Below are 25299 nucleotides of genomic sequence, written 5' to 3'. Positions count from 1 at the left end.
AATGCTTTCACTTTAAGACGGGACTAAAAATGAAGCATGGCTAAACATTAGCATGGCTGCTAACCTGATTAGCATGAAACAAGAATAAAAGTATAACTTCATGTCGTATTTTACGTCACTTTCACTTTCAGCTTCCTTCATTCGTTCTTCGTCACATGAAACCGCCAACTTATATCCAGTCATTCATCTCGCTTCGTGACTTCTGTTTTACGTTGATTACTCAATTTGATTACACAAGCTCAAAGTCCCAGCGTTCGCTCGTGACGTCACGACGCGAGTGACGTAACGCGACCCCGGAGAGGGCACGCCTCCATGGAGCGCGCGCGCGCGCACACACACACACACACACACTGGGGGCTGTAGGATCCTCACACCCCTACACAGACACACGCAAACAGGTAAGTCAAGAAAGTCTGTTAAGACTTTAGTCCTTATTTTAGCTAGCGGCTAATGTTTGTTTGATCAGACTGCTGACTAATCAAGTTTGTCTCCGTGTTGTTGTTTCGCCGCTGAATTAAAAGTTGGCTGTTTGCCAGCGGGTTACCTTGAAACAGTAGCTCCTTTCAAAGTAGCTCATTTAAATTTATGTTGTGTATTTATCTTCCTACTTCACGCGCACGGTGACGCCCGGGCTACGTCACGTGACGCGCGGGCCACTTGTTAGCCTTGTTTCGAGGCGGGCTCGCTGCGCCCCTCGTGGCCGCGGCCGGATTTGCATGCACGGCGGACTTAACCAGTAGTGACGTCACATCTGATGGCGCTATCGTGTAGCGGGTGGAGTCACACGTAAGCAAAGGGGAGCGATTGCCAAATGAATGTAAGCGCTATGTTAACAACTATAAGGTCAGGTTGCTAATTTTCATGTAAATGTGTTAAAAGTGTAAACTTAGCTAAACGGCTTTGAAACTTGCTTTTCTTCTTCATGTGGCGTCACCTCTTTAGCTAGCAATGTTTGTATTGCGTCACAAATGCTAGCATGTGACTGATGTCGTATGATTGCATGCAGAGCATCAGGAGGACCGGCCCGCCGCAAAGAGGGTCCATTCGTCAGTAACGCTGTGACACCATGCATCACCTGAGGACCACGGCGGCCGCCAGGCTGCGACCTCTGACCGCTGTGGTGTCTGTCAGGACGCACTGTGGGTCCAGAACCTGGCCCGTCCAGCCGCACCGCAGGATGCTTCAGTCATCGAGCCGCCACAAGTCATCCGTGGCGGTGGAACCGTTTCTTCACGGCGGCGGCAACTACATGGAGGAGATGTACCGGACCTGGCTGGATGATCCCAGCAGCGTTCACAAGGTACCGCAACATGACACCATGAACATGGTCGCCCTTTTCAGATGATTACAATTAAGGATCAATCAGGAAGGACACTTGAACCTTACAAATTAAAAGAAATCAAATCAAAAGAATATTTGTGATTTCTGGCAGCAAGGACAACAAGTTTGGCAAGTTTTGGTTAGGCTCATGCATGTAGTCTGGCCGCATTCTGCTCATGTCCCATTGGTGATAAGACACCGCCTTCAATCCACTTCCATGTTAACTCCGCTTACGAAGGATCTCCCATGCAGGCCGTGCTATTCCCCTCCTGTCCTGTGGGTGGCAACATTAACAATATACCTTCTGTTCCTGCAGTCCTGGGATGTTTTCTTTCGTAACGCCGAAACTGGCGCTGCGCCTTGCTCCGCCTACCACAGCCCATCACCCCTGCAGGGGACACTTCCAGGCCAGGCCACCGTGGCGGCGCCACTGAGCATCAGCGACCCACATTTGGAGAAGCTGGTGGGCGATCACCTGGCAGTCCACACGCTCATTCGAGCGTACCAGGTGTGTCCCCCCTCCCGCGTGCCCCCATGATGGCGCTGGTTGACAGGAAGTTGTTGTCTTTGTGTGCTGCAGGTGCGAGGACATCACATCGCCAAGCTGGACCCTCTGGACATCAGCTGTGTGGACCTGGATGATGCCCCCTGCAGCATCGGCTCACACGATCTTGGTAACGAACATTTGCTTTTCTTTTGCTCCCGACTGAACTTGCATTCAGTCATTTCTTTCAATTTTATTGAAATTTCGGAAAAATATTTGATTTGCATAAAATTGCAAAAATTGCAGTTATTTTATTTCAATGGATTTGACATTTAGTTTTGTCAATGTCAAATTTCAATCAAACTTAAATACATAATATTTTATTGATATAAATGTATAGTTTGCCGGTCATATAAACATAAACAAGGTAGGTTGCGGGTGGTATAAATGCAAACAAGGTTGGTTGCGGGTCGTATAAACATAAAGAAGGTAAGTTGCGGGTCGTATAAACGTAAACAAGGTATGTTGCGGGTCGTATAAATGTCAACAAAGTAGGTTGCGGGTTGTATAAACGTAAACAAGGTAGGTTGCAAGTCATATAAACGTAAACAAGGTAGGTTGCAAGTCATATAAACGTAAACAAGGTAGGTTGCGGATCGTATAGAGGCTGGTGTTGTCATTCTCAATTAATAGTGTGAGGTTGGGAGGAAGCGTGTGTGTGTGGGAGGGGTCATAGGTCATGTCTGCTTGGACTTAGCGAGCCTTATCAGTGCCTCCTTGCTGTAAAATGATTAGATTATGATGGGCGGGGGGGTAAAGTCTGTTTGTAAGCATGATGTTTTCTTCTTGTAAAGAACAGAATGTGCTTACAACTGAGGACTGTTATTCTGTTATCCCCCCCCCCCCCCACCCCCAAAAAGGTTCCTATGGTCTGAACGAGTCTGATTTGGACAAAGTGTTCCGTCTTCCGAAGACCACGTTCATCGGTGGAAGTGAGGACTCGCTGACGTTACGGGAGATCATGCGCCGCCTGGAGGTGACTTCATCATCATCATCATCATCATCATCATCAGGTGACATTCTGCTTGACCCTACCCCAACCTCGCCGCAACCCCACCCCCCTCACCTCTGCAGGCGGCATACTGCCAGCACATCGGTGTGGAGTTCATGTTCATCAACGACGTTCAGCAGTGCCAGTGGATCCGACACAAGTTTGAGAGCCCAGGTATCCTGCACTTCAGCGCGGAGGAGAAGCGGACCCTGCTGGCCAGGATGGTCCAGTCCACCAGGTCTGTGTGTGTTGGGGGTTGGGTGGGGATGACATTGCATCATGCAGGAGCTTCTGCATCTCCTGGCAGGTTTGAGGAGTTCCTGCAGAGGAAGTGGTCTTCTGAGAAACGTTTTGGCCTGGAAGGATGCGAGTCCCTCATCCCGGCCCTCAAGACCATCATAGACCAGTCCAGCAGCAGCGGCGTGGAGAGCGTCATCATGGGGATGCCGCACAGGTACAAGAGGAGACGTTCTTCACGTCCAAAAGTGGCGGAATGGGTTTTGATGCATGTCTTTGTGTCCAGAGGGAGACTCAATGTTCTGGCCAACGTGATCCGCAAAGAACTGGACCAGATCTTCTGCCAGTTTGATCCCAAGCTGGAGGCAGCCGACGAGGTCCTCAGCTTGTCCGAATAATGTCCCCGGCGTGTCCTCGTGAGGTCTCCGCAAACCCCACTGCCGTGTGCCCCCCAGGGTTCTGGTGACGTCAAGTACCACCTGGGAATGTTCCATAAGAGGATGAACCGCCTCAGCGATAAGATGGTCACGCTGTCACTCATGGCTAACCCCTCCCACCTGGAGGCCGTGGACCCCGTGGTGCAGGGGAAGACCAAAGCTGAGCAGTTCTACAGCGGAGACTCAGAGGGCAAGAAGGTCCGAGAGCGCCATGGTGTGGTCGGGACGTGTAGCTGACGTTTTGTTTTTCCTAGGTCATGTCCATCCTGATTCACGGTGACGCCGCCTTCGCCGGGCAAGGCGTCGTCTACGAGACCTTCCATCTCTCGGACCTGCCCTCCTACACCACACACGGCACCGTGCACGTTGTGGTCAACAACCAGGTGGGTGGGCGGGAGGTTGGCATCATTCAGGGGGCGCTGAGTACTGATGATGATGCTGTGGCGCAGATCGGCTTTACCACAGATCCGAGGATGGCTCGCTCGTCCGCGTATCCCACCGACGTGGCTCGTGTGGTCAACGCTCCAATCTTCCACGTCAACGCCGATGACCCGGAGGCGGTGACGTACGTGTGCAAGGTGGCGTCGGAATGGAGGAACACCTTCCACAAAGACGTGGTGGTGGACCTGGTGGGTGACCTCCAGCCGCTTCCTCTCTGGGAAGGGAATTTCAAAATAAGGCGTGTTCTTCCAGGTGTGCTACAGACGCAACGGCCACAACGAGATGGACGAGCCCATGTTCACGCAGCCGCTCATGTACAAGCGCATCAAGAAGCAGAAGGGCGTCTTGTTGACGTATGCGGAGAAGCTCATGGGCGAGGGCGTGGTCACCATGCAGGAGTACCAGGTACACTCGTGGAGGACGTGGTTCCTGTTGATGTCATCAACGCGTCTTGTCTCGCCTCACTCAGGAGGAAGTGGCCAAGTATGACAAGATCTGCGAGGACGCTTATGCTCGCTCCAAAGATGAGAAGATCCTACACATCAAACACTGGCTGGACTCTCCTTGGCCTGGTGAGATGCGGACACGCCCCCCCCAAAAAAGGGATTGTCAGACTTTGTAGGGTTCCTGTTGAGATGTTTGGACATTGTTCATGTGATGGTTGGATGTCTGGTAGGTTTCTTCACAGCAGATGGCCGTCCTAAAACCATGAGCTGTGAGTCCACGGGCCTGAGTGAAGAGCAGCTGGTCCATATTGGACAGGTGGCGGCCTCCGTCCCCGTGGAAGGCTTCACCGTCCACACGGGTGCGTCCTCGCTGCTGTCAGGTGGCACATGTGTCCTCTTTGACCTTGGAGTCCTGTCCCGTTTCAGGGCTGAGTCGCGTCCTGAAGGCACGGGCGGATATGTTGAGGCAGCGAGCGTGTGACTGGGCGTTGGGTGAATACATGGCGTTGGGCTCGCTGCTCCAACAAGGCGTCCACGTCCGTCTCAGCGGCCAAGACGTGGAGCGAGGCACCTTCAGGTAGACCCAGCACAAACAGGCTTTCCCGCGTGTCTCTCGTCCCACTCACTCGTACTGTCCGCAGCCATCGCCATCACGTCCTTCACGACCAAAATGTGGACAAGAAGACGTGCGTCCCCATGAACCACATCTCCCCCGACCAAGCCACCTACACCGTCTGCAACAGCTCGCTGTCCGAGTATGGCGTCCTGGGTGAGGAGGAAACTCAAGCTGCTTCTCTTTCCCAAGGACCAATCAAAATCATTCCATGGCAACCTCAAAGCTTTCCACTCATAGACGGGTCTTTGTGGTAATCATGGGGACTTCCTACTCTTCCTGCCATTATGGTAATCATGGGGACTTCCTGGTCTTTCTTCCTGTCATTATGGTAATCACAGGGACTTCCTGGTCTTTCTTCCTGTCATTATGGTAATCACGGGGACTTCCTGCTCTTTCTTCCTGTCATTATGGTAATCACGGGGACTTCCTGGTCTTTCTTCCTGTCATTATGGTAATCACGGGGACTTCCTGCTCTTTCTTCCTGTCATTATGGTAATCACGGGGACTTCCTGCTCTTTCTTCCTGTCATTATGGTAATCACGGGGACTTCCTGGTCTTTCTTCCTGTCATTATGGTAATCATGGGGACTTCCTGGTCTTTCTTCCTGCCATTATGGTAATCACGGGGACTTCCTGCTCTTTCTTCCTGTCATTATGGTAATCATGGGAACTTCCTGGTCTTTCTTCCTGCCATTATGGTAATCATGGGGACTTCCTGCCGTTCCTTCCTTTATGGTAATCATGGGGACTTCCTGGTCTTTCTTCCTGCCATTATGGTAATCATGGGGACTTCCTGCCGTTCCTTCCTTTATGGTAATCATGGGGACTTCCTGCTCTTTCTTCCTGTCATTATGGTAATCATGGGGACTTCCTGCTCCTTCTTCCTGACATTATGGTAATCATGGGGACTTCCTGCTCTTTCTTCCTGTCATTATGGTAATCATGGGGACTTCCTGTTCTTTCTTCTTGTCATTATGGTAATCACGGGGACTTCCTGCTCTTTCTTCCTGTCATTATGGTAATCATGGGGACTTCCTGCTCTTTTTTCCTGTCATTATGGTAATCACGGGGACTTCCTGCTCTTTCTTCCTGTCATTATGGTAATCATGGGGACTTCCTACTCTTCCTGTCATTACTGTAATCATAAAGACTTATTATTGTGTTTCTTCCTGTCATTATGGTAATCTTAGGGACTAATTGGGTTTCTTCCCGTCATTACAGTAATCATGGGGACTTCTTGGTGTGTTTCAGGCTGCCAGTGACGATTGATAACAATGTGTTGCAGGCTTCGAGTTAGGCTTTGCCATGGCCAATCCCAACGCACTGGTTCTGTGGGAGGCCCAGTTTGGAGACTTCCATAACACGGCTCAGTGCATCATCGACCAGTTCATTAGCTCGGGTCAGGCCAAGTGGTTCCGACAGAACGGCATTGTGTTGCTGCTGCCGCATGGCATGGAGGGGATGGTACCTTTTTTACTTAGCCTTTTTATTTGCTCTTCTGTTTACATTGCTTATATACAGTAATAATACATCTGTCTGAGTCAATGTGTTGTTTAGGGTCCAGAACATTCGTCCGCCCGCCCTGAAAGATTCCTGCAGATGTGCAATGACGACCAAGACGTGTTCCCGGTGAGTTTGTGTCCGGCGACTCGTTTGTGTCTAAACTGTCTCACCTTCATCCCGCCTGTCTGTCAGAACGAGCGTGAGGACTTCGCCGTGCGGCAGATGTACCGCTGCAACTGGATGGTGGTCAACTGCTCCACCCCTGCAAACTACTTCCATGCTCTCCGCCGCCAGATCCTGCTGCCCTTCAGGAAGCCGGTTAGTGGCCCCGCCCACATGTAAATATGTCGCCCCTGAACGTCGCTCAGCCCTCCTGTATCTCACCTCAGCTGATCGTGTTCACACCCAAGTCGCTGCTGCGCCACCCTGACGCCAGGTCCAGTTTGGACCACATGCTACCAGGTGAGCACAGCTGACAGGAAGTTTTGCACGGCATGCTCAGTCACTCAGTGCGTCATCCTGCAGGCACACACTTCAGGCGTGTGATTCCAGACGAGGGTCCGCCGGCCACCCAGCCCCCCAACGTGAAGAGACTCATCTTCTGCAGTGGAAAGATCTACTACGATCTGGAACGTGAGCGCAAGAACCGAGGCATGGACGCCGCTGTGGCACTGGTCCGCGTGGAGCAGGTAGCGTCAGGGTGATGGTGGACACGTTCGCACGAACTTGTAAAACCTACGTCTTCTCGCTCCAGCTGTCGCCGTTCCCCTTCGACCTGGTGAAGGCGGAAACGGAGCGCTACGCCAACGCAGACGTGGTTTGGTGTCAGGAAGAGCACAAGAATCAGGGTTACTATGACTACATCAAGCCCCGCCTCCAGACCACTGTCGGCCACACCCGCCCGGTCTGGTGAGTGAGCGCTGCTATAACTGGCTCCAAAGTTTACTTAATCGTCCAGAACAGGCCACGCCCCTGACTGATATTTCACACAAAATTCAGACAATAAGCATTTCGCTGTATAAAAGAAATAAATGGCAGTGATAGTAAATATTCTAGCAAAAATGAAAGTAACATGACCATAAATGTAGGCTTGTCAGTCATTAAATTCGTCTTTAAAGTGTTTTTTTTGTGTACTAGTACTAGCATCTTGCAGCACTCCCAACTTTCTCTCAACCACGTGACTAGCATGTCTAACAATACACAGTTTGAACAGCAGAGGGCATCAACACACGTATTAACAAAACATCTTTGAGACAGCTACAACTGCTGTGATTGGCTACACAACAACACTGTTTGTAATGCTGTGTGTGCGTGTGTGTGCGTGCGCGTGTCTGACAGGTACGCCGGCCGCGACCCCGCCGCCGCTCCAGCCACAGGAAACAAACACACACACCTGACGGAGCTGCAGCGTCTACTCAACACGGCCTTTGACCTGGACTTGGCGAGAAACAACCCGAACAAGCTGTAAAGACTCCTAAATGACCTCTAGCGACCTCAGGGCCATCAGGGACCAGACTGATGTCCTCCAAGGCAGCGTGGCTGTCATCCTGTGAATGTGAACTGAAGCGGGGGTAAAGAGCGTTACCGTGGAAACCTCAGGGAGAACATAAACAAATGTACTTTGTGTGATAACTCAACCATTGCTGTCTGAGCAAAGTACAAGTCATGACTAGTACGAGCTGCGTCTTATTGTTGTGATGACCTCTACCTACAAAGCTGACTTGGCGTCAACCAGTTCAAAGGTCAACCAGTGAAAAGGTGCAGTGCTCGTCATAAAAAAAGGACAATCTAAATTTACTGTCATCACCAAATAAACACCAACTTCACCTTTCACCTCCGGCGGAATGGACGTGTCATCCACACTGGTGTTGGAGAAAGAATAGGGAAGTGATGTAGTTTGGCCTTAAGACACCAGAGGGCAGCATCGAGCCAGACCACGCAAGCAGCAGCTAGATTGGGAATGTAATCCAATTGTAAAGTATATGCTTATTTGATAATGATGATCAACATTAGATATGATCTGTCCAGACAAAAATATCCTAGCGTACCTGAACGCCTCTGTAGTATACATAGTATATATTACACAAGCCGACCGGGTGTATTCTGTATTATGCTTATTGACAGAGGAGTATTTTAATATAAATATTAGCTAGGTTTCTTTCGTTACACCGATACTAACATTTTTTGTCTTGTTGTGTTCCTTCACTCCCTCCTATGCTCCCTTCCCAACCTCCCTCCCTCGCTCCCGTTCTCCTTCCTTTTGCTCCCTTTCCCCTCCCCCATCATCCCTTAGTCTCCCCACACCCAATAAAAATCCCCCCCCCCTCCATGAGCTGCGCTGCGTGTTATTCTAGGTCAGACGTTTCCCTGGAATGTTGCGACTCTTGCCAAACACAAGTCGCTCCAGCGGAATGTGCGTGCGCGCGCATACGCACGCGTAGCGCAACACAAAGAAGCCAGGCGTGTGCGGTGGTGGTCTCCATGGCAACCGGCAGCCCCGAGGCGTGTACACAGATGTGTGTGCGGGAAACATGATGGCTTTGATGTGACAAACATTTCAACTAATCCCCAATCTGGCCCCCTTCAGTTGGTTCATCCCAACAAGTCCAATGGCCCCCCGCCCCCCAGGCCTGCCCCCACTGGTGTGGAAGTTACTTGTGTGCTGTGACATTGGCAAATGACTGCAGTAGGTCGCTGTGTGTGCGTGTGTGAGGCTACTATGCGGCAGGTCGTGGGGGGAGGAAGAGGAATGCAGGGGGTGCAGAGTGTGTGTGTGTGTGGGGGGGTGATATGGATAGTGTGGAGAAAAATTAAGAAATAAGAAATCTCTGCACCTGTTTCCAGGGCAACCGAGGCCTGAAAAACACCAGCAGCTTGTTTTTTTCTGTGACCACTCTGCACACACGCACGCTCACACGACGAGAGAACGCTTCCAATAGGACGCAGACCAACACACTACATACACGTTACAGACGCTAATGACGGACACTAAGGAAGGCCTGGGTGAAGACGATGTCTCACTCTGTCAAATATGGACCAACAAATGTACCAACAAATGCTTCCTTTATTATTTTTATATTTTTTTAAATCACCTCAGCGTAATGGCGATAACACGCACGCCACACGCACGCACCCTACCTGATGGCGTCCCACTGACGTCACCGTCACGTGACTCACCCGTGTTCCCTCCCCGCTGTATGACTCTCGAGGGGAGGGGCGGGGACTGTGTGGTGACGTCACGAATACATGTAGGCTGTCATTGTGCAATGGACGCCTCGGCTCAGTGAGCTTCTCCATGTCCTCAACAAGCTAACTCGCTGAATTAGCTTGACTAAACATGGCACGGCCCGGAAGTGTGGAGCGGATTTAAAGTTAAAAGGGTGCCTGGCTCCTCCGTGCGGACACAATGAGCGCCAACGAGAGAAAGCGGCTAGTGAAAGTTGACAGCTAGTCGCTGTTAGCGAGTTAGCACACTGCGACAGCACCTCGCTAGCTAGCTGGGGATGCTAAACTAAGCTAAGCTAAAATAAGCTAAGCTAAGCTAAGGCTCGCTTGCCGAGGCGACTGGATTGGAGTTCCGCGTGGACGCGGACGCACGCGCACGGACAGGTAAGCTCCGTGGGAATGTCTCGCGAGCACGCCACAGCAGCTCCTGTCGCGAGCACGCACTCAAATAGCAATCGCGGTCGCGAGGACGCACGCGCGGCGGCGGCAGGCAGGTAGGTAGGCGGGTGCTCGTGGCTTGCTTTTGCTTACGCGGAGGGGCCGGGCCGCGTGCACACGCCGCTCGGCGCTTTGTTCTGTTGTTGGCGGGAAAGGGAGCAGGTGCGTGCGCGTCGATGCTGACGGCGGCCGCTGCGCGTGCACACGTCGAAACAGGTAACGCTCTCACGCACGTTTTCATTCTAGAACGGGTCGGCGTGGTCTACTGCGCGTCCAGCAGCTTTGTTGTTGTGTGCGCGAGTACGCGCCAGCGGCACCTGTAGAACATTCCGTGATTCTCCTAGGACGTTCCTCATGTTCCTTTGTGTGGACCATCAATGCTTTTTCACGCTCTGCTGTCCGTACCTGGCGTCCTTGCCTACCTGTAATCTTGCCTGATGTCCTTCCTGTCTCGTGTCCTAGCAAGTGCCTCGTGTCCTAGTGTTGACATGTTGCCATCTTGGCGAGTCAATAAATCATGTTGAATATCATTATTTGCATCTATTAGTCTCCGCTGGCTAGTTTGATGTTGAGTTCTCATGGTTGAGTGTGAACGCTGTCGCTCCCTGCTGCTGAGGAGAGTTATTACAATGCTTGTCCACTTGAAGTCAGTGTTTGATGGAGTTGACGTAGGAAGTACGGATGCTGAAAGTAGGTTTACACATTATGGAAGTTCAATCCTCTACTCCCATGAGATAAGAGACGGAGACATGTATTTTCATCCATTATTAGAGGAATGTGAATATGAAAATAATTTGTGGTATTATAGTATAGTATTATATGTATTTTGTGACTGTATCTTAATAAGCACCTACTATTGTGACTTTTGTGTGCATTCACTGAATAGGTCAGAGGTGTTTCTTAATGGAATATTTGCATCAGTACACTTCAGTAAGTGTACTGTGTGTACTATGTATACTGTGTACATGTTACATGCTGTTCCACCTACTTAAACATAACACAGCAATGTTTACCTCCTCCTCCTTCTCTTCACGATGTGTTACACCTCAAGTTAGCACCGCCCCTTCCGCTCCGTAGCCAAGATGGTGTTGGGGGGGTGCTAAGTGTGCACCGCTGCACATTCACAATGTTGAGCGTTTTGAGTGTACTGACAGTGTACTGCATTTCATTAGGCTTCTCAGTGTGAACGCAGGCGAGACCCTTTGGTCATGTGACATGAACTGGACATTTGCAGGAGCAGGAGTTCCTTTTGTAATCAACAAGCTAAATTTAGCCCCCCCACCCCAGGGAGGTTTGGGAAGTGAGTGCTCGTCATGTCCGCACACATGAGAGTGCCGTGCGCACGTTGGCGGCCGCCATGGTGACCGTGACAGCGTGAGTGAGCTGCTTCTTTGTCTTTCAGGGGGGGGCTCCCCGAGTAGCCCCATGTCCCCCCGATGAAACCTCTCAACTCCATGAAACGAGCCCTGCCTTCCAGGCCACAAAGGTACACACACACACACACACACACACACACACACACACACACACATGGATGCTAATAACCATGAATATTCAGCAATCAGAAGTTTCAAAGTAGCCAGCTAGCCGGTGGATGTAGCTTAGCATTCGGTTGTTCAGTGACGCTAGTCAGGCGGAGTCTTCCAAGGTGTCCATCTTGTCAGCAGGAAGCGTGCGACCTTCATCTGCCCTCCTAATGAACGTCTAATTGCGCTTGATCTCTAACAAGGACGTAGAGTCGCTGTTTGCGGCCATTAGAGCTGGTGTGAAGCGTCTCACGATAACGCTGCCCTCCCGGTTTCCCTTCCGCAGCGGTGACGGCACCTTCCTCAATGAGCCAGTCTCTTGGCAACCAGGAACCAATCAGCACGCAGGCTCTCTCTCTGTGGTAACCACCGTGTGGGGCGTGACCAATCCCACGCACAGTCAGGTAACGTGTGAGACACGCATGACACCTGCTCCGAAGCACGCCGCTATTCTGCTATTCTGCTATTCTGCTAAACATTTGCAGCTGAAATACAGTCGTTGCTATTACACACTTGTAACGACAGAGGGCAGCAGAGTGTCCCTGACTTATGAACATGGTGGAAATACATGCTTTTCATTCCATTGGATTTCATTACAATTATTAAAATTTTAAAGTAATTTCAATGTGTATATTTCAATAATTGTATGTAGCAGATGCCAATGTCCAGACACCTCGTATAAATGTCCGCATCTACTGGCTGCTGTTGCAGGTCATAGGAGCACCCATGGGTCCCGGCGAGAGCACGGGCGGTCACATGATGCCGGGCGGTGGCCCCGGTATGGCGGGTGCCATGGGTGCCCAGTTCATGGGCCAGCAGGCGTACGGCGACGCCATGTCGAAAGGCTACGGCCAGCCTGTCATGTACGGAGGACGCCCCAACGCGGCATACAACACCCCGTCGGCGTACGGCGGCAGGTATGTGATGTCGTCACGTTGTCATGTGATTCCACAAGCGAAGACACGATGTCTCAGCACAGAGGCCATGGCGAGGAAGGCGGAGCTAGAAACATGAATATTATTGATGTTTCACTGGTCGCTAAAGCGAGTGTAGCTCCATCTGGATCACAGTCTTCTTCCCCCCCAGTTACTCTGGCAACGGCGGTGGCCTGGGGGTCCGACCTCCCTCAGACTTCACGACTGCAGCTGCTGCCGCTGTTGCCGCCGCCACGGCGACGGCCACAGCCACGGCAACGGTTGCAGCCATCCAAGAGAAGCAGAACCAGGAGCTGAGCTACAGTCAGGTAACAATGGCCACTAGAGGGCACCGTTCAGTCACATGACCTTCCTCCTTTTGGAACCTTTCTCTTCCTGTTCTTGACAGATGGGCGGAGCCTCGTACAGCACCCAGTTCCTGTCTCATTCAGGCCCTCGCGGCCCCCCGGGGATGAACCCAGGCGGGCTGATCCCTACCAGGCCCGGACCACAGCCGCCCCCCAGTGGGGGCTTGTACCCCCCCCACCCTGGTCCGACACAGAAGATGCATGGAGGATATCCTGGTGCACCGCAAGGCCTCAAACGCACCTTCCACTCTGAGGTCAGGCATGTCTTGACCCTAAATGACCTCTGACCTTTGTGCACCTCAAGCCTGGTCCTCACCAGACATATTCTATATTATGAAATGGCAATGTATTATTTATACAAGTACCATTTTATTTCATATGCACAATATGCTCTGGCTACTCTGGGTACGCCCCCCATTTCAAAATGTGATTCCACATGTTAGCTTCATTGGCCACTCCAAATTGTCCATAGATATGAATGTGGGTGGGAATGTTTGTCAATATGTGCCCTGGGATAGTCTTCAGCACCCCCACCCTAGTGAGGATAAACGGTATAAATCTATGTTATATATAAGTATTTGTATATGATGACCTAAATACCATAGCAATTGTCCACGCAGCACTTTGCTCCCGGCGGGATGTCGTCATACCCTCAGCAACCTCTGCAGTACCCCCCCGGCCCACAGCAGCGATGTGCCCCCTCCCCCTCCTACCCCCCCAGCCGCATGCCGCCTATGAGCCAGTACGGGTCCGGCTCGCACAACCCGGGTCAGTTCCCGACTGGGGCCGGCCAGCCCACTCCCCCCCAGTATTACAAGGTGAGTGGATGTGAGGCCACGCCTCTCTGATGGCTGACTGCTAATGCCTTCCGTTTGTGTTCGTCAGTCGGAAGCGTTTAACGGGCAGAGCAGCCTGCCCCCTGGAGGCCCCGGAGCATACAACGCCTTCACGCAGGCGGCGGCCAGCGGGGTAAGACGCGTCGTCATGACGACTGTCACATTCTCGCGTTCAGTGTTTAGAAACGTCTGCTTCTGCTCCTCCTCTCAGCCGGGGCGGGGCGGAGGGATGCCCGTATATCCCAGCTCGCCCATGGGCGGGAACCCCACGCCTCCCATGACTCCTGGGACGTCCATGCCGCCCTATCTGTCCCCGGGCCAGGACACCAAACCCCCCTACCTGCCCCCGGACGTCAAAAGCAACATGGGCGGCCCTCAGCCCGCCCCAGGTGAGATGCCGCCAGACTGACGGTGCCGCAGAAGAAGAATTGACCTTTGCTCCTCGTCAAGGTAACCCCAGTGATGACCTTCGCCTGACCTTCCCAGTACGGGATGGCGTGGTATTGGAGCCGTTCAGGCTGGAACACAACTTGGCAGTCAGTAACCACGCCTTCCAGCTCAAAGACTCCGTCTACAAAACACTCATGATGAGGTGGGAGGAGCTTGTTCTTTTTCGCCATGACACCCTGTCTGAGCGCTGTGCTGTCCCCTCCCCGCCCGCAGGCCAGACCTGGAGCTGCAGTTCAAGTGTTACCACCACGAGGACCGCCAGATGAACACCAACTGGCCCGCTTCCGTGCAGGTGAGCGTCAACGCCACACCGCTGTCCATCGAGCGAGGCGACAACAAGACCTCCCACAAGCCCCTGTACCTCAAACAAGTCTGCCAACCGGGACGCAACACGGTCCAGATCACCGTCACCGCCTGCTGCTGCGTGAGTTGTACTGCCACACCGCGGGCGGGACGGAGGAGGCGTGGCTAACTGGTGTTCTCTTTGCAGTCGCACCTGTTTGTGTTGCAGCTGGTCCATCGACCTTCCGTCAGGTCGGTGCTGCAAGGCCTCATGAAGAAGCGGCTCCTCCCCGCCGAGCACTGCATCACCAAGAGTGAGACCTCACACTTCCAACGCACTCTTTGATTGGCTCATGACTCCTGTCATGCTGGTGCTGAGCGTGTGTTGGCCCGATGCCATTTTGACTGTGTGTTTCAGTCAAAAGGAACTTCAGCAGCGGAACCATTCCCGGGACCCCCGGCTTAAACGGCGAGGACGGCGTGGAGCAAACGGCCATCAAAGTCTCCCTGAAATGTCCCATCACATTCCGGCGCATCCAGCTGCCCGCCAGAGGTCACGACTGCCGCCATATACAGGTGAGCTGCCGCGCCCGGCACGGTGCACGCCTGCCGACGCTGAGGTGCAGCTAACATCATTGTCGTTGGCGTTGCAGTGTTTCGACTTGGAGTCGTACTTGCAGCTGAACTGCGAGCGAGGAACGTGGCGGTGTCCCGTCTGCAAGTAGGTGCCCCGCCCACCACGGCAAGACCCGGATGGTGTGCGCGTGTACGATGTGTGCTGCTCTCGTTACAGTAAGACGGCTCTGCTGGAAGGCCTGGAGGTGGACCAGTACATGCTGGGGATTCTGGTCTACATCCAGAAGTAAGTCCGGGTCCCGCTGCACGACTCTCTCTTAGCTCCCCGCTGACTGCATGTCGTGTTCTCGTCAGTTCCGACTACGAGGAGATCACCATCGACCCCCTTTGTGGGTGGCGGCCGGTACCGGTCAAACCCGACCTGCACATCAAGGAGGAGCCTGACGGGCCGGCGCTGAAACGCTGCCGCACCGTCAGCCCGAGTCACATGGTGCTGCCCAACGTGATGGAGATGATTGCCGCCTTGGGGCCGCCGGCCTCGCCGTACCCGGGTGGACCAGCAGGGGGCAGGAGCAGTCCGGACTACAACAGACCTGGTAAGAGGATGGGGAGGTGTTACCGTGACGACACCTTTAGTTGAATGTGAACGTGACATGTCAATCATGTGAGATGTTGAGGATGGATTGGCTCCGCCCCTTCACAGGCATGTCCATAGAAGTCACATGATCCGTCCATTCATGCTCAGTGACCTGGAACTTCCTCTTGTTTACCCTGCAGGGAGTCGAGGCTTCGCCAGCCAATCGGGTTTCACAGAATTCCCAAACACTCCTGGGACGCCGACCCTTGGAGAGTATCCTCCTCCTGGACCGCCTCTGGCCTACCAGCCAGACCAGGTCAGAACCGCTCTTACGTAGACCATGATGATGATGTGCCCTCAGGACCACCAGCGAACATCAGACAGGACGTCCTCCTTGATGCCTCAGTGGCCATCAAATAGCAGACGTTGCATAACTGTGTGTGTGTGTGTGTGTGTGTGTGTGTGTGTGTGTGTGGAGGACATTGCACGAGCATCAAACGTCTGGACTGTCTCTGCCTGCTGCCGTGTTAGCTCGGCTTAGAGCTTTTAATGAAGCGCACACACGTTGACTTGTTGCCACGTGCAGCTGCTCGCCAACTGTCGGATGATGGCGGCGCCCTCAAGTGGACGCCGCCCATCACCCACGAATGTCTTCCATGTCTCCGCAGGCCACCCATCCCGGCCGCATGGATCCCTCCCACAGTTCCCTGCTCGCCCAGCACGGCAACCAGAGCCTCAGCGAGGCTGGCAGCCCGCTGCCACAGAGGAGCGCCTCCACCCACAATGCCCGCCTGCACGCTGAGGGCTCCTTCGGCCTGGGAGGCCCGGGAGCGGCCGGAGAGGCGTCGGACCATTCGCTAGATGTGAGTGCTCTTTGAACAACACAACTATCACACCAGCAACATTTTCACATGTTTGCGTGTCCTCCAGCTTCTGCCCGAGCTGACCAACCCCGACGAGCTGCTGTCCTACCTTGGCCCCCCCGACCTGCCCAGCAACAGCAGCGACGACCTGCTTTCGCTCTTTGAGAACAACTGATGACCCTTCACCTTGTCTGGCCTCGCCCACATCATGAACGTGTGCACCGTGTCAGCCGCGCCAGCTTCTGGAAGCTTCCGGAAGACTGCACAGAAAACAAAACAAAAACATGTCATCCGTCGTGTTGAAACTCTCGTCTGGTTGGTTGTTTGCCGAGTGCCATGTTGAGGTCGTGTGGGCGGGGCCACCTGTACAATTAAACCACTGTGACACCTCCTGCATTCCCGTCAACCTGAAAGCTGTCTAGCGGTGGCCATGATGTGCACGTATGTTCATGTTGTCATTGGAGAACGTCCATGTTTGTTGTGCCGCCACGTGTTCATCCATCCGCGTCATTTGTCTGCATTGACTTTTTTCAAGAGCGTGCAAATGATTCCACTTTTTCTAAGAGAGGTCCAAAAAGAAAATGTTGAACAACACCATGTTTCATTTGGAAAATTACTATTTCACAGCAAATTTGCGCGAAAAAGGTGTTTTTAAGATGTAAACTATTGCACATATTTTGTAACACATTTGAATTGCCATCGTTTTCTATTTATTTTGTAATCATAACGATCATTGTACCTACAGTTTCTTCATTTGCTGGAACTTAAAACAAGAATTAAAAAAACACTTTATTTGAACCAACACGTTATGTTCCCTTCATTTGAACTGACACACATCACGGAACACCAGATGAATTAGGCGGTTACACCGTGATCAAGCGTAGCATCTCTCCCCCCCCACCCCCGTGAGCCCGCCCAGTCTTCATTCTTATTGGTCAGTGTTGTCAAAAGACCTGGCTGCGATTGGCCGCCGCAGTCCGTGACGTCATACGAGGCCTTTCTATAAATACTCCCAAACAGAACAAGTCGTCACAGATTCATCCACTTCCTATTTTAATAACAATAAAAAATCTGCGTCTGGAAAGATGGCAAAGCCAAAGGTTTTCTTTGACATCACCATTGATGGCGCTAGCGCGGGCAGGATCACTATGGAGGTAAAACTGCAGTCAGTTCTGTTTATTACGTTCACGACTGAAGTATACAGTGTATTGTATAATTTTAACGAAATAAAATGGATCATATTTGAAAACACGCGATGTCATGAACAATTTGAGAGATTTTATGTGTTTGGTATGAATTATGTTTTTGTTTTGCAGCTTCGAGCAGACGTGGTGCCAAAGACTGCTGGTAGGTAAGCTTCCAGCTGACAGGAACAACCTTCTTCCGCCTGTCTTTCATTCATTCGTCCATTTTCTACCGCTTGTCCTCACGAGGGTCGCGGGGGTGTTTTTGTTTTGATTCGACAGAGAACTTCCGGGCTCTGTGTACGGGAGAGAAAGGTTTTGGCTACAAGGGCTCAACATTTCATCGCATCATTCCCCGTTTCATGTGTCAGGTATTGTCTTCTTTATTTGCATTTAGCTGCGTACTCGTGGATGGGCTGCATTTTAATCTTCATGACGCCATAACGCCGCAAAAGAGGTTGTGCCGGACGAGGAAGTCCAACATCCGGGGACTTTTTGAAGTCCGGCGGCAAAAAAAAGTAGTCGCCATATTGGTACGGGCAAAACACGTTGTACTTTAACATAAGCTCGCTCGGCCGCCTCACCGAAGACAGAAGACTCAAAAGTAACTTCACTTTTTCTACTAACAACATGACACATGCTAAAATAGCACGGATGGAATCTTAATGACATGGCGTGAAATAAGTACAAATTATCTGCTATCTGCCCTGGCGCTGACCTAGTGGCTAAGATGAAATATACAACGAGCTCTTTGCGCTACTAGCAAAGCAACAGAAACAGGAAGTGAACTACACCTGTTGTTCGTCTCAGGGCGGAGACTTCACCAACCACGACGGGACGGGAGGTAAGTCCATTTACGGAGAAAAGTTCGCTGACGAGAACTTCCAGCTGAATCATGGCGGAAAAGGGACGCTGTCCATGGCCAACGCCGGGCCGAACACCAACGGCTCGCAGTTTTTCATTTGCACGGCGCCCACTGACTGGTGAGACTCCCAGCCTCGATTAACACTAATCACCGGCACCAGCAGTGATGACGTCTGTCCCTCGTGCGCAGGCTCAACGGAAAGCACGTGGTGTTCGGGAGCGTGATTGACGGCTTGGACGTTCTGGACCTTGTCGAGAAGCAAGGAAACAAGAGCGGGACTCCCAAAGCCAATGTGGTCATCTCTGACTGCGGGGAGCTCAAGTAGAACCTCGCTACCGTCATCTACCGCCCCCTGCTGGTACAGTCAAGTCATTAGCTCGGACCCCGATGCACGTCTTCGTCACCACCAGAGGCCACTGTTGCTGTCCCTTTTCAACAACAGAAAATATCTGGGAAAAATGTTCTCTTCCTCGACAAAAAAGTCCCTTGACTATCATCTTGTAACTTTAGAATTCTGATTAAGAACATTTATTTAAAGGACGCAATTGTACGAATTATTCACAATAAAAACGTACAAACCAAAGTGTAAAAACAACTCAAAAATTAAGGCATCAACATCTCCATCAATCTCAAAGACAGTGATACAAAAATAATTTCTAACTCATTTGTTTTCAAAAATAAAATAAGGCAATGACTTGTAACTGAAAATATAAATTAACAGCCAATCACAGCACAGAACCACAAAGTTTTTTTTCTAGTGTCCAGTAAAAGTGTATAGAAATGTGCTAGAAAATGTGCTAATATGACTAATAAATACGTGTTGGTCCCAAAGTGGCTAGCTGACAAAAACAAGCCACACTTTACTCGAAACGTTTAGCTCGGGGCTGGACGTGACGTCAAAACAACATGCAAGCTCACCGTCTGCTAGCGTTTAGCATTTCCTCTCAATCACAATGACAAATAGTCCATTTCAGACAGTTAGCTTGCCTTCATGCTACCTCGATGCTCGCTGGCTTGCTAGCTCCACTTGTTCACGAGTTAATGAAATAAATCACACGGAATGCTTTTGTTTTCCACGACTAACACCGATGATACAGATCCATCTCTTTGTTTACATCCTGGCTAAGCAATTTAGCCTCTACGTTACGGTGAACACGCCCTAAAATGTGATCGAGGTAATCGGAATATAAAACAGGAGTTTTCCCATTAGCATTAGCAGTTAGCCCTGACTGCACTCTGCAGCCTGTCATCATCCGGGCAGTTGGTAGCTGGTAGTGAGGGCACATTGGATCCTGTGAGGCTCCACCTATCCCGGTTCTCGGTTCCGCCGGGACGACTCAGCTCTGCGGCGCTGCCCCGCGACTCTCCCTCAGGATGCCGTCCAGGCCGTTGAGCTGGCGCAGGAAGCCGCGGTTGGGGGTGACGCCTCGGTGGTCCTTCACCGTCTTGATGGCCTCCACCAGCGTCAGGTTGTGTCGGATCATCAAGTAGGCCAGAACCAGTGTGGCAGAGCGGCTCACACCCACCGTGCAGTGGACCAGAACCTTGCCTGCAGGCAAACCAACGTCGGTGCCGGGATTCAACCACTCTACGGTTCCTGCTACTCTTCCAGCGCTCCGTGATGAGGAAAGTATGAATGTGGTTTCCAAAAACGACAACTTTTCACATAATACCACTTAAAAAAAATAACATTTTCAATCTCTATGCTACTGAAATATTATTTAACATATTATTATATAACACATTGTATGACAAATGGGTTATCGTTAAATGTAAACTTTGTTATCTTAGTTGTGTACGCAATAATCCACTGCATTTTTGATGTCTGCTGTTCATCTCGATCCCTCGCCACAAACGCTGTTACTTGTCATTACGGGATACGATCCATTATGCTTCTGCCGTGGAGTCTAATTTAACTTTCTTCAGTGATTATCTTTGTAAATGTCCCTTTTCTTTATTCTTCTATTATAACTTTTCCCCCAAGCCAATTTTCCCAACACTTATTTTGTCTTTCATATTTCAACTGGATGCTACTAAAATGACATCATCATTTTAGGAATTTATTCTGCCAAAATCAGGATGTGGCGACTTCTTTTTATCTTATGACTATAACTTTTTTTTTCTTTCATTCAAAAATATTCTTACTATTTCAGGTCATTTCTTCCTGCAGCTGTCAGACTGTACAACCAGCACTGCTCCCAATAGACTATGCCGCTGTATGTACATATGTGCAATACTTTCTTTTTATATTCAGTATAGTTATTCCAGACTCCATTCACTGTGCAATATCAAGCTCTAAGTGCAATATTTTAAGTTCTAAGTGCAATATTTGCCTCATATTTAATTCACTAGCAAGATTTCATAGTGTATATACTGGTCATATATCTCATCTCATATTTCATATTATCTTGCAAACTGTATTTGTATATAGAACTGGGTAAAATTGTTAATTTGTTAATACAGGTTGTTTATATTGTGTATTTTGTAGTGCTTAACTGATTCTGTTCTCTGCTGCTGTGCAATGCAAATTTCCCCACTAAGGGACGAATAAACGCATAATCTTATCTTATCAACAACTAATTATGACTTTATTTCTGCAATATTTTATATACATGATTCCCATAATTTTATAAGGTTTTATATGTTTTCCCACAGCCTCACCTTGACTTTTGATGTTTTGTTGCTCATATTATTGCAACAAAATGTCTTTTTTCTTCAATTTTTCTAATTATGTTACTAAAATGACCTTGTTTTTCCTCATAATATTCTGACATTATTCTCCTAAAATGACAAATTTGTTCTTTCCTCGTTTTAAAAATTGCTGCTGTGCTTCTTCAGCAAATATCTAATTATGAATGATTATTCACCAGCGTGATTCATTGTCTATTTCATTTCCTGCTGCCATCCTCACAAAGACTTTTCACTTTCAGAAAAAGAAGTGGTAGTTTAGAATACTTTCTACAGCTTGGCCTTGGAAACTTGCAGAAATAACGATGAGTACAATTAGTCGTCTGTCAGCGTTTAAACAGCCTTTCAAGATAAACTGGCCTTTCCTGAACTGTCTGTCATTACTGTGGCGTACACACACACACACACACACACACACACTCACCTCCCCGGCTGAGAGCTTTGTGTATGAACTCGGAGGCAGGATAGAAGTTGACGCTCATGTCAAAGGCAGGCGAGTCGTGAGCTTCGATGCCGTGATACGTGATGTCCATGCCCTTGTAGTACTCGGCCCCGCCACGCCACTTGCTCTGAGCACAGTTCAGGATGTGTGTGATGCCCAACCTGGCCAGCTCGCGACGGTCTGACGCAATATCTCTGTGTACACACACACACACACACACACACACATATATCAGCAGCGACATCTAGCAGAGGTGGAAAGAAGACTAAAATATTCTCCCTGCTTAGTCAGCATCACTGCCACTAACACTAACTCTCTTCATGAAGAGAAGGCACAGATTTAAAAGTGCAAAAAAGCAGTTACATGAACGTCTACACCAGGGGTCTCAAACTCAATTTACTTGGGGGTCACTGGAGCTAGGGTCTGGGTGAGACTGGGCCGCATCAGGTTTTCCAAAAAAAATTAAAAACGCATTTATTAAAAACAGAAAAATGAATAAACTTTGCTTTGGTTCTGATTTTCTACAAGAAAAGCTCTGATAAAACATTCCACTGTTCCACTGTTATCTTATTTTTATTTTTCTACACAAAATAAGATGAAAAATAAATAGACAAATCAAGATTAAAGAAAATCAATCAATCAGTAATAAATAAATAAATAAAACGGCAAATAATAAAAACTTAAGAAACCACATATAGTTGGTGGGTAGACAAATTATTTGTTTCAGATTAAAATGAACAAAGCATTATTAGAGTCCTGTAGACATGACAAAACACGACTATAGTCACATTTATACTCTTTTTTTTTACAACATATTGCGCAACTGCAGGGTCTTGAGACACATGCTAACTCGCAAACGAGAGAGCTAGCGACCTAAACGGTAGCCTTCAAGTTATTTCCTTTAAACTTAAATACCCCAAAACTTACCACTTCCACACGGATAGGGAGGATAACTATTAACAGTTATTTAACCTTCAGCATGAACATTAATCAAAAGTAATATTTTTACTGATACCATACAGCATACAGCATCCATATCAAACTTGTGCGGGCCGCACTAACATTAAACTTTCATATCAAGGCGAGGGCCTCAAACTAGTGTCCTGCGGGCCACATTTGGCCCGCGGACCGCGTGTTTGAGACCCCTGGTCTACACACTATTTAGTACACACTGCTCATATTTCTACTATTTGACATCCCAACATCTTCATGTCAGAATAGCTAGGGACCAAAACTCATATCCCGATATACTTAGGTATAATATCCATATTCCGTATTTATCACATATTTTTTTCCATAAGCTGAATTTAGACCAAAGTCAAAGCCAAATATGTGTGCAACGTTTTATTAAAATGTAAACAATCTTATAAAAAATAGTATATTGGAATTTCTAAATAAATATAGAAAAAGTTCAATCTAATGTTGAACTTTCAGTGCAATCGTGCTGGACTCACGGTAGTCTCTGTAGCCATGACGACAGACGGTAAACATGGTTGATACCGCCTTTTCCCAGCAACCTTTATACATCTTTTTCGCTGTTCACCCCCACTATGCTGCCTCTCCTCCTCTGTATCTCCATGGGAATAGCCGATCATTGGGCGTAGCGAAGGGACGCGAAGGGATGCTAACAGTCGCTAACAGGCGCTCCCGAGTGTCAACAATGGAGCAAGCGACAAGCTACGAATGTAACAAGATGAACATCCATAACTGCACACTTACTATGGCACCAAAACAATAAGGAAGTCATAAATAAACACCAGGAAACTCTAAAACGCTGCAGGAGACACGGAACTAACAAGCTAGTCCTAACTAGCTTGTACTCGGGCGGCGCCATCTTGAAACATGATACCTCCGCATCAAATCCAGTCTATATCCATAGAAATGATATGCTTGTTTTTATATCGTGATGAACAGAGGTATGGATATTATTAAAAAAAAATCCATATATCGCCAAACCCTATGTCAGAGTGAGATGTCTCAACATCTGTATATCCACCTGTCAGAGTGAGACATCTCATTAACATCTTTGTGTCCACAAGTCAGTCAGACATCACAACATCTTTGTGTCAGAGTGAGATGTCTCAACATCTGTGTGCCCACCTCTCAGAATGGAATGTTCCAAAAACATATTTGTGCCCACGTGTCATAATAGTGAGATATCAAAACAAGATCTGAAATGTTTGTGCCCACAAGCCAGAGTGAGCATCTTTATGCCTACATGTGACAGTCCTGGCTGAGACATGAGAGTGAAGCATCTGCTGTTTGCTACTATCTGTGTGTGTGAGGTGGTTCTGTCAGAACTCACTGGTCTCCAACGTAAAGTCCAGGCCAGACCTCATCAGCGTGGTTGCAGGCCGTCTTGCCGCTACAAAGAAGTCTCTCCAACTCGGATACGGTCAGCGTGGGGGAGATGCGCTCCGAGTCCTTGCGACTGGGGGATCTGGAGCTGCTCCGGGACCGGGAGAACCGGGACATGAACGCCATTTGGACTGGAACACAACGATATCCATCAACAATGCAACCTGTTTGTTTTGGACTGCACTTCCTATTTTCACCAGCAGGTGTCGTGATCTGCGGTCAGACCCACGACCGGGACCAGGACTCGAACTATTGGCTTGCTAAACATGCGGATACAATTTGCCTGAACCTGCGCGTGGTGTATTTAGCGGGAAAGTGTGGACCAGAACCACGTCCGGTATGGTTGCGGTCCAGTATGGTCCATCAGAAACACTGGTCCGCCTGTGAGCGCTCCTTGTGGTTCCGTTCAAGACGTTACAGGCCAGAACAATTGGAACCTGTGGCGCGCCATGAACAATACAACAAAAGAGTGCGTGTGCGCGCTCACCTGCCTTAAGATTTGGCGCGCGTGTTGTTGATGGCGGGCTGCAGCGCGGCCTCGTGACTCATGGAGCCGCGCGTTGAAGCCTGAAGACGAGCGTCATCTTCATCCTCATCCTCATCACGCTTTAGCACAGCATGGTGCGCGTGCATGACCCTGTCTGACGTCACCAGCTATGCTCTGCTGCCACCTGCCGGCCGATCAGGGGAACTTCCGGTCAAGCATCAGCAGTGTCCTATATGAATGAAACAGAAAAACACACAAAATAATAACCCTAACTAAAAGTGACCTAGAAAATGGAAATACATTTGTGGGGAAAACAATAAGTATAATAAGGCGCAAAACGGCAAATATTAACGGCGCAAATGTATATAATATGTTTTATTTCATTCTCATTAGCACTCTTCTCATTGGGACACAAATGTTCACATCCTTAAAAAAAACATAAAGAGTAAAAAAAAGTCAGAGTGAGACGTCCAGACAAAATATTTGTGCCCAGATGTCATGTTAACATATCCCAATGTACTAGTGAGGCCTTCCAACATCTTTGTGTCAGAGTGAGACATCTCAATATCTGTGTGCCCACATGTTAAAGTGAGATATCCCAACATCTTTGTGTCTAGATGTTAGAGTGAGACATCTCACAACATTCTTGTGTAAGAGTGAGATATCACAACGACATCTTTGTGTCA

At 49.5% G+C, this 25299-nt stretch overlaps 4 protein-coding genes across 6 annotated transcripts; 3 read left to right on the top strand and 1 right to left on the bottom strand.

Annotated features, from left to right (window-relative positions):
• The first annotated feature begins 332 nt into the window (after positions 1–332).
• LOC131107462 (2-oxoglutarate dehydrogenase complex component E1-like) lies at positions 333–8850 on the top strand. 2 transcript variants are annotated; one of them, XM_058057533.2, is made up of 23 exons: positions 333–398; positions 1015–1300; positions 1637–1828; positions 1901–1994; positions 2725–2840; positions 2939–3093; positions 3163–3309; positions 3379–3469; positions 3548–3727; positions 3784–3912; positions 3979–4158; positions 4223–4375; positions 4440–4542; positions 4647–4775; positions 4843–4993; positions 5058–5185; positions 6317–6495; positions 6589–6660; positions 6727–6852; positions 6924–6996; positions 7060–7223; positions 7289–7443; positions 7873–8850. In XM_058057533.2, the coding sequence occupies exons 2-23, from the start codon at positions 1067–1069 to the stop codon at positions 8000–8002; spliced, it is 3081 nt and encodes a 1026-aa protein (XP_057913516.2). In that variant the 5' UTR covers positions 333–398; positions 1015–1066; the 3' UTR covers positions 8003–8850. The 2 variants fall into 2 exon arrangements, with proteins under 2 accessions (XP_057913516.2, XP_078655128.1); XM_078799002.1 differs by lacking the exon at positions 333–398 and having other exon boundaries at positions 1007–1300.
• Positions 8851–9774: 924 nt separating this feature from the next.
• Positions 9775–17387, top strand: zmiz2 (zinc finger, MIZ-type containing 2). Of its 2 annotated transcripts, none has more exons than XM_058056890.2 (19): positions 9775–10143; positions 11600–11683; positions 12010–12127; positions 12435–12640; positions 12810–12966; positions 13047–13259; positions 13626–13823; positions 13891–13974; positions 14053–14230; positions 14292–14433; positions 14505–14715; positions 14782–14887; positions 14992–15149; positions 15227–15294; positions 15367–15435; positions 15504–15745; positions 15927–16042; positions 16395–16589; positions 16657–17387. In XM_058056890.2, the coding sequence occupies exons 2-19, from the start codon at positions 11634–11636 to the stop codon at positions 16762–16764; spliced, it is 2619 nt and encodes an 872-aa protein (XP_057912873.2). In that variant the 5' UTR covers positions 9775–10143; positions 11600–11633; the 3' UTR covers positions 16765–17387. The 2 variants fall into 2 exon arrangements, with proteins under 2 accessions (XP_057912873.2, XP_057912874.2); XM_058056891.2 differs by lacking the exon at positions 9775–10143 and adding an exon at positions 10254–10413.
• Positions 17388–17577: 190 nt separating this feature from the next.
• On the top strand, positions 17578–19731 carry LOC131107152 (peptidyl-prolyl cis-trans isomerase-like). The gene is made up of 5 exons (XM_058056894.2): positions 17578–17743; positions 17906–17936; positions 18056–18144; positions 18584–18756; positions 18828–19731. Exons 1-5 carry the CDS (start codon positions 17675–17677, stop codon positions 18961–18963), a joined length of 498 nt encoding a protein of 165 aa, XP_057912877.2. The 5' UTR covers positions 17578–17674; the 3' UTR covers positions 18964–19731.
• Positions 19151–24781, bottom strand: dusp26 (dual specificity phosphatase 26). The gene is made up of 4 exons (XM_058056893.2): positions 24614–24781; positions 24074–24257; positions 21751–21962; positions 19151–20187 (listed from the first exon to the last, which is right to left on the bottom strand). Exons 2-4 carry the CDS (start codon positions 24250–24252, stop codon positions 19976–19978), a joined length of 603 nt encoding a protein of 200 aa, XP_057912876.1. The 5' UTR covers positions 24253–24257; positions 24614–24781; the 3' UTR covers positions 19151–19975.
• Between the last annotated feature and the right edge of the window lie 518 nt (positions 24782–25299).

This window comes from Doryrhamphus excisus, linkage group LG19, assembly GCF_037039965.1.
Source record: "Doryrhamphus excisus strain RoL-2023G ecotype Guam linkage group LG19, RoL_Dexc_Guam_v1.1, whole genome shotgun sequence".
Lineage (NCBI taxonomy): Eukaryota > Metazoa > Chordata > Actinopteri > Syngnathiformes > Syngnathidae > Doryrhamphus > Doryrhamphus excisus.
This window is presented reverse-complemented; position numbering and strand designations above follow the sequence as displayed.

Bases quoted from the DNA above. Each gene is read 5' to 3' on its own strand.
- LOC131107462 (XM_058057533.2), top strand. From the start codon at position 1,067: ATGCATCACCTGAGGACCACGGCGGCCGCCAGGCTGCGACCTCTGACC. The intron at 3,913-3,978 runs GTGGGTGGGCGG...GCTGTGGCGCAG, and splicing joins ACGTTGTGGTCAACAACCAG to ATCGGCTTTACCACAGATCC. The intron at 4,376-4,439 runs GTACACTCGTGG...CGCCTCACTCAG, and splicing joins TCACCATGCAGGAGTACCAG to GAGGAAGTGGCCAAGTATGA.
- zmiz2 (XM_058056890.2), top strand. From the start codon at position 11,634: ATGAAACCTCTCAACTCCATGAAACGAGCCCTGCCTTCCAGGCCACAA. The intron at 12,967-13,046 runs GTAACAATGGCC...TGTTCTTGACAG, and splicing joins AGGAGCTGAGCTACAGTCAG to ATGGGCGGAGCCTCGTACAG. The intron at 14,434-14,504 runs GTGGGAGGAGCT...CCCCGCCCGCAG, and splicing joins TACAAAACACTCATGATGAG to GCCAGACCTGGAGCTGCAGT.
- LOC131107152 (XM_058056894.2), top strand. From the start codon at position 17,675: ATGGCAAAGCCAAAGGTTTTCTTTGACATCACCATTGATGGCGCTAGC. The intron at 17,744-17,905 runs GTAAAACTGCAG...TTTGTTTTGCAG, and splicing joins CGGGCAGGATCACTATGGAG to CTTCGAGCAGACGTGGTGCC. The intron at 18,145-18,583 runs GTATTGTCTTCT...TGTTCGTCTCAG, and splicing joins TTCCCCGTTTCATGTGTCAG to GGCGGAGACTTCACCAACCA.
- dusp26 (XM_058056893.2), bottom strand. From the start codon at position 24,252: ATGGCGTTCATGTCCCGGTTCTCCCGGTCCCGGAGCAGCTCCAGATCC. The intron at 21,963-24,073 runs GTGAGTTCTGAC...GTGTGTACACAG, and splicing joins GGACTTTACGTTGGAGACCA to AGATATTGCGTCAGACCGTC. The intron at 20,188-21,750 runs GTGAGTGTGTGT...GTTTGCCTGCAG, and splicing joins CAAAGCTCTCAGCCGGGGAG to GCAAGGTTCTGGTCCACTGC.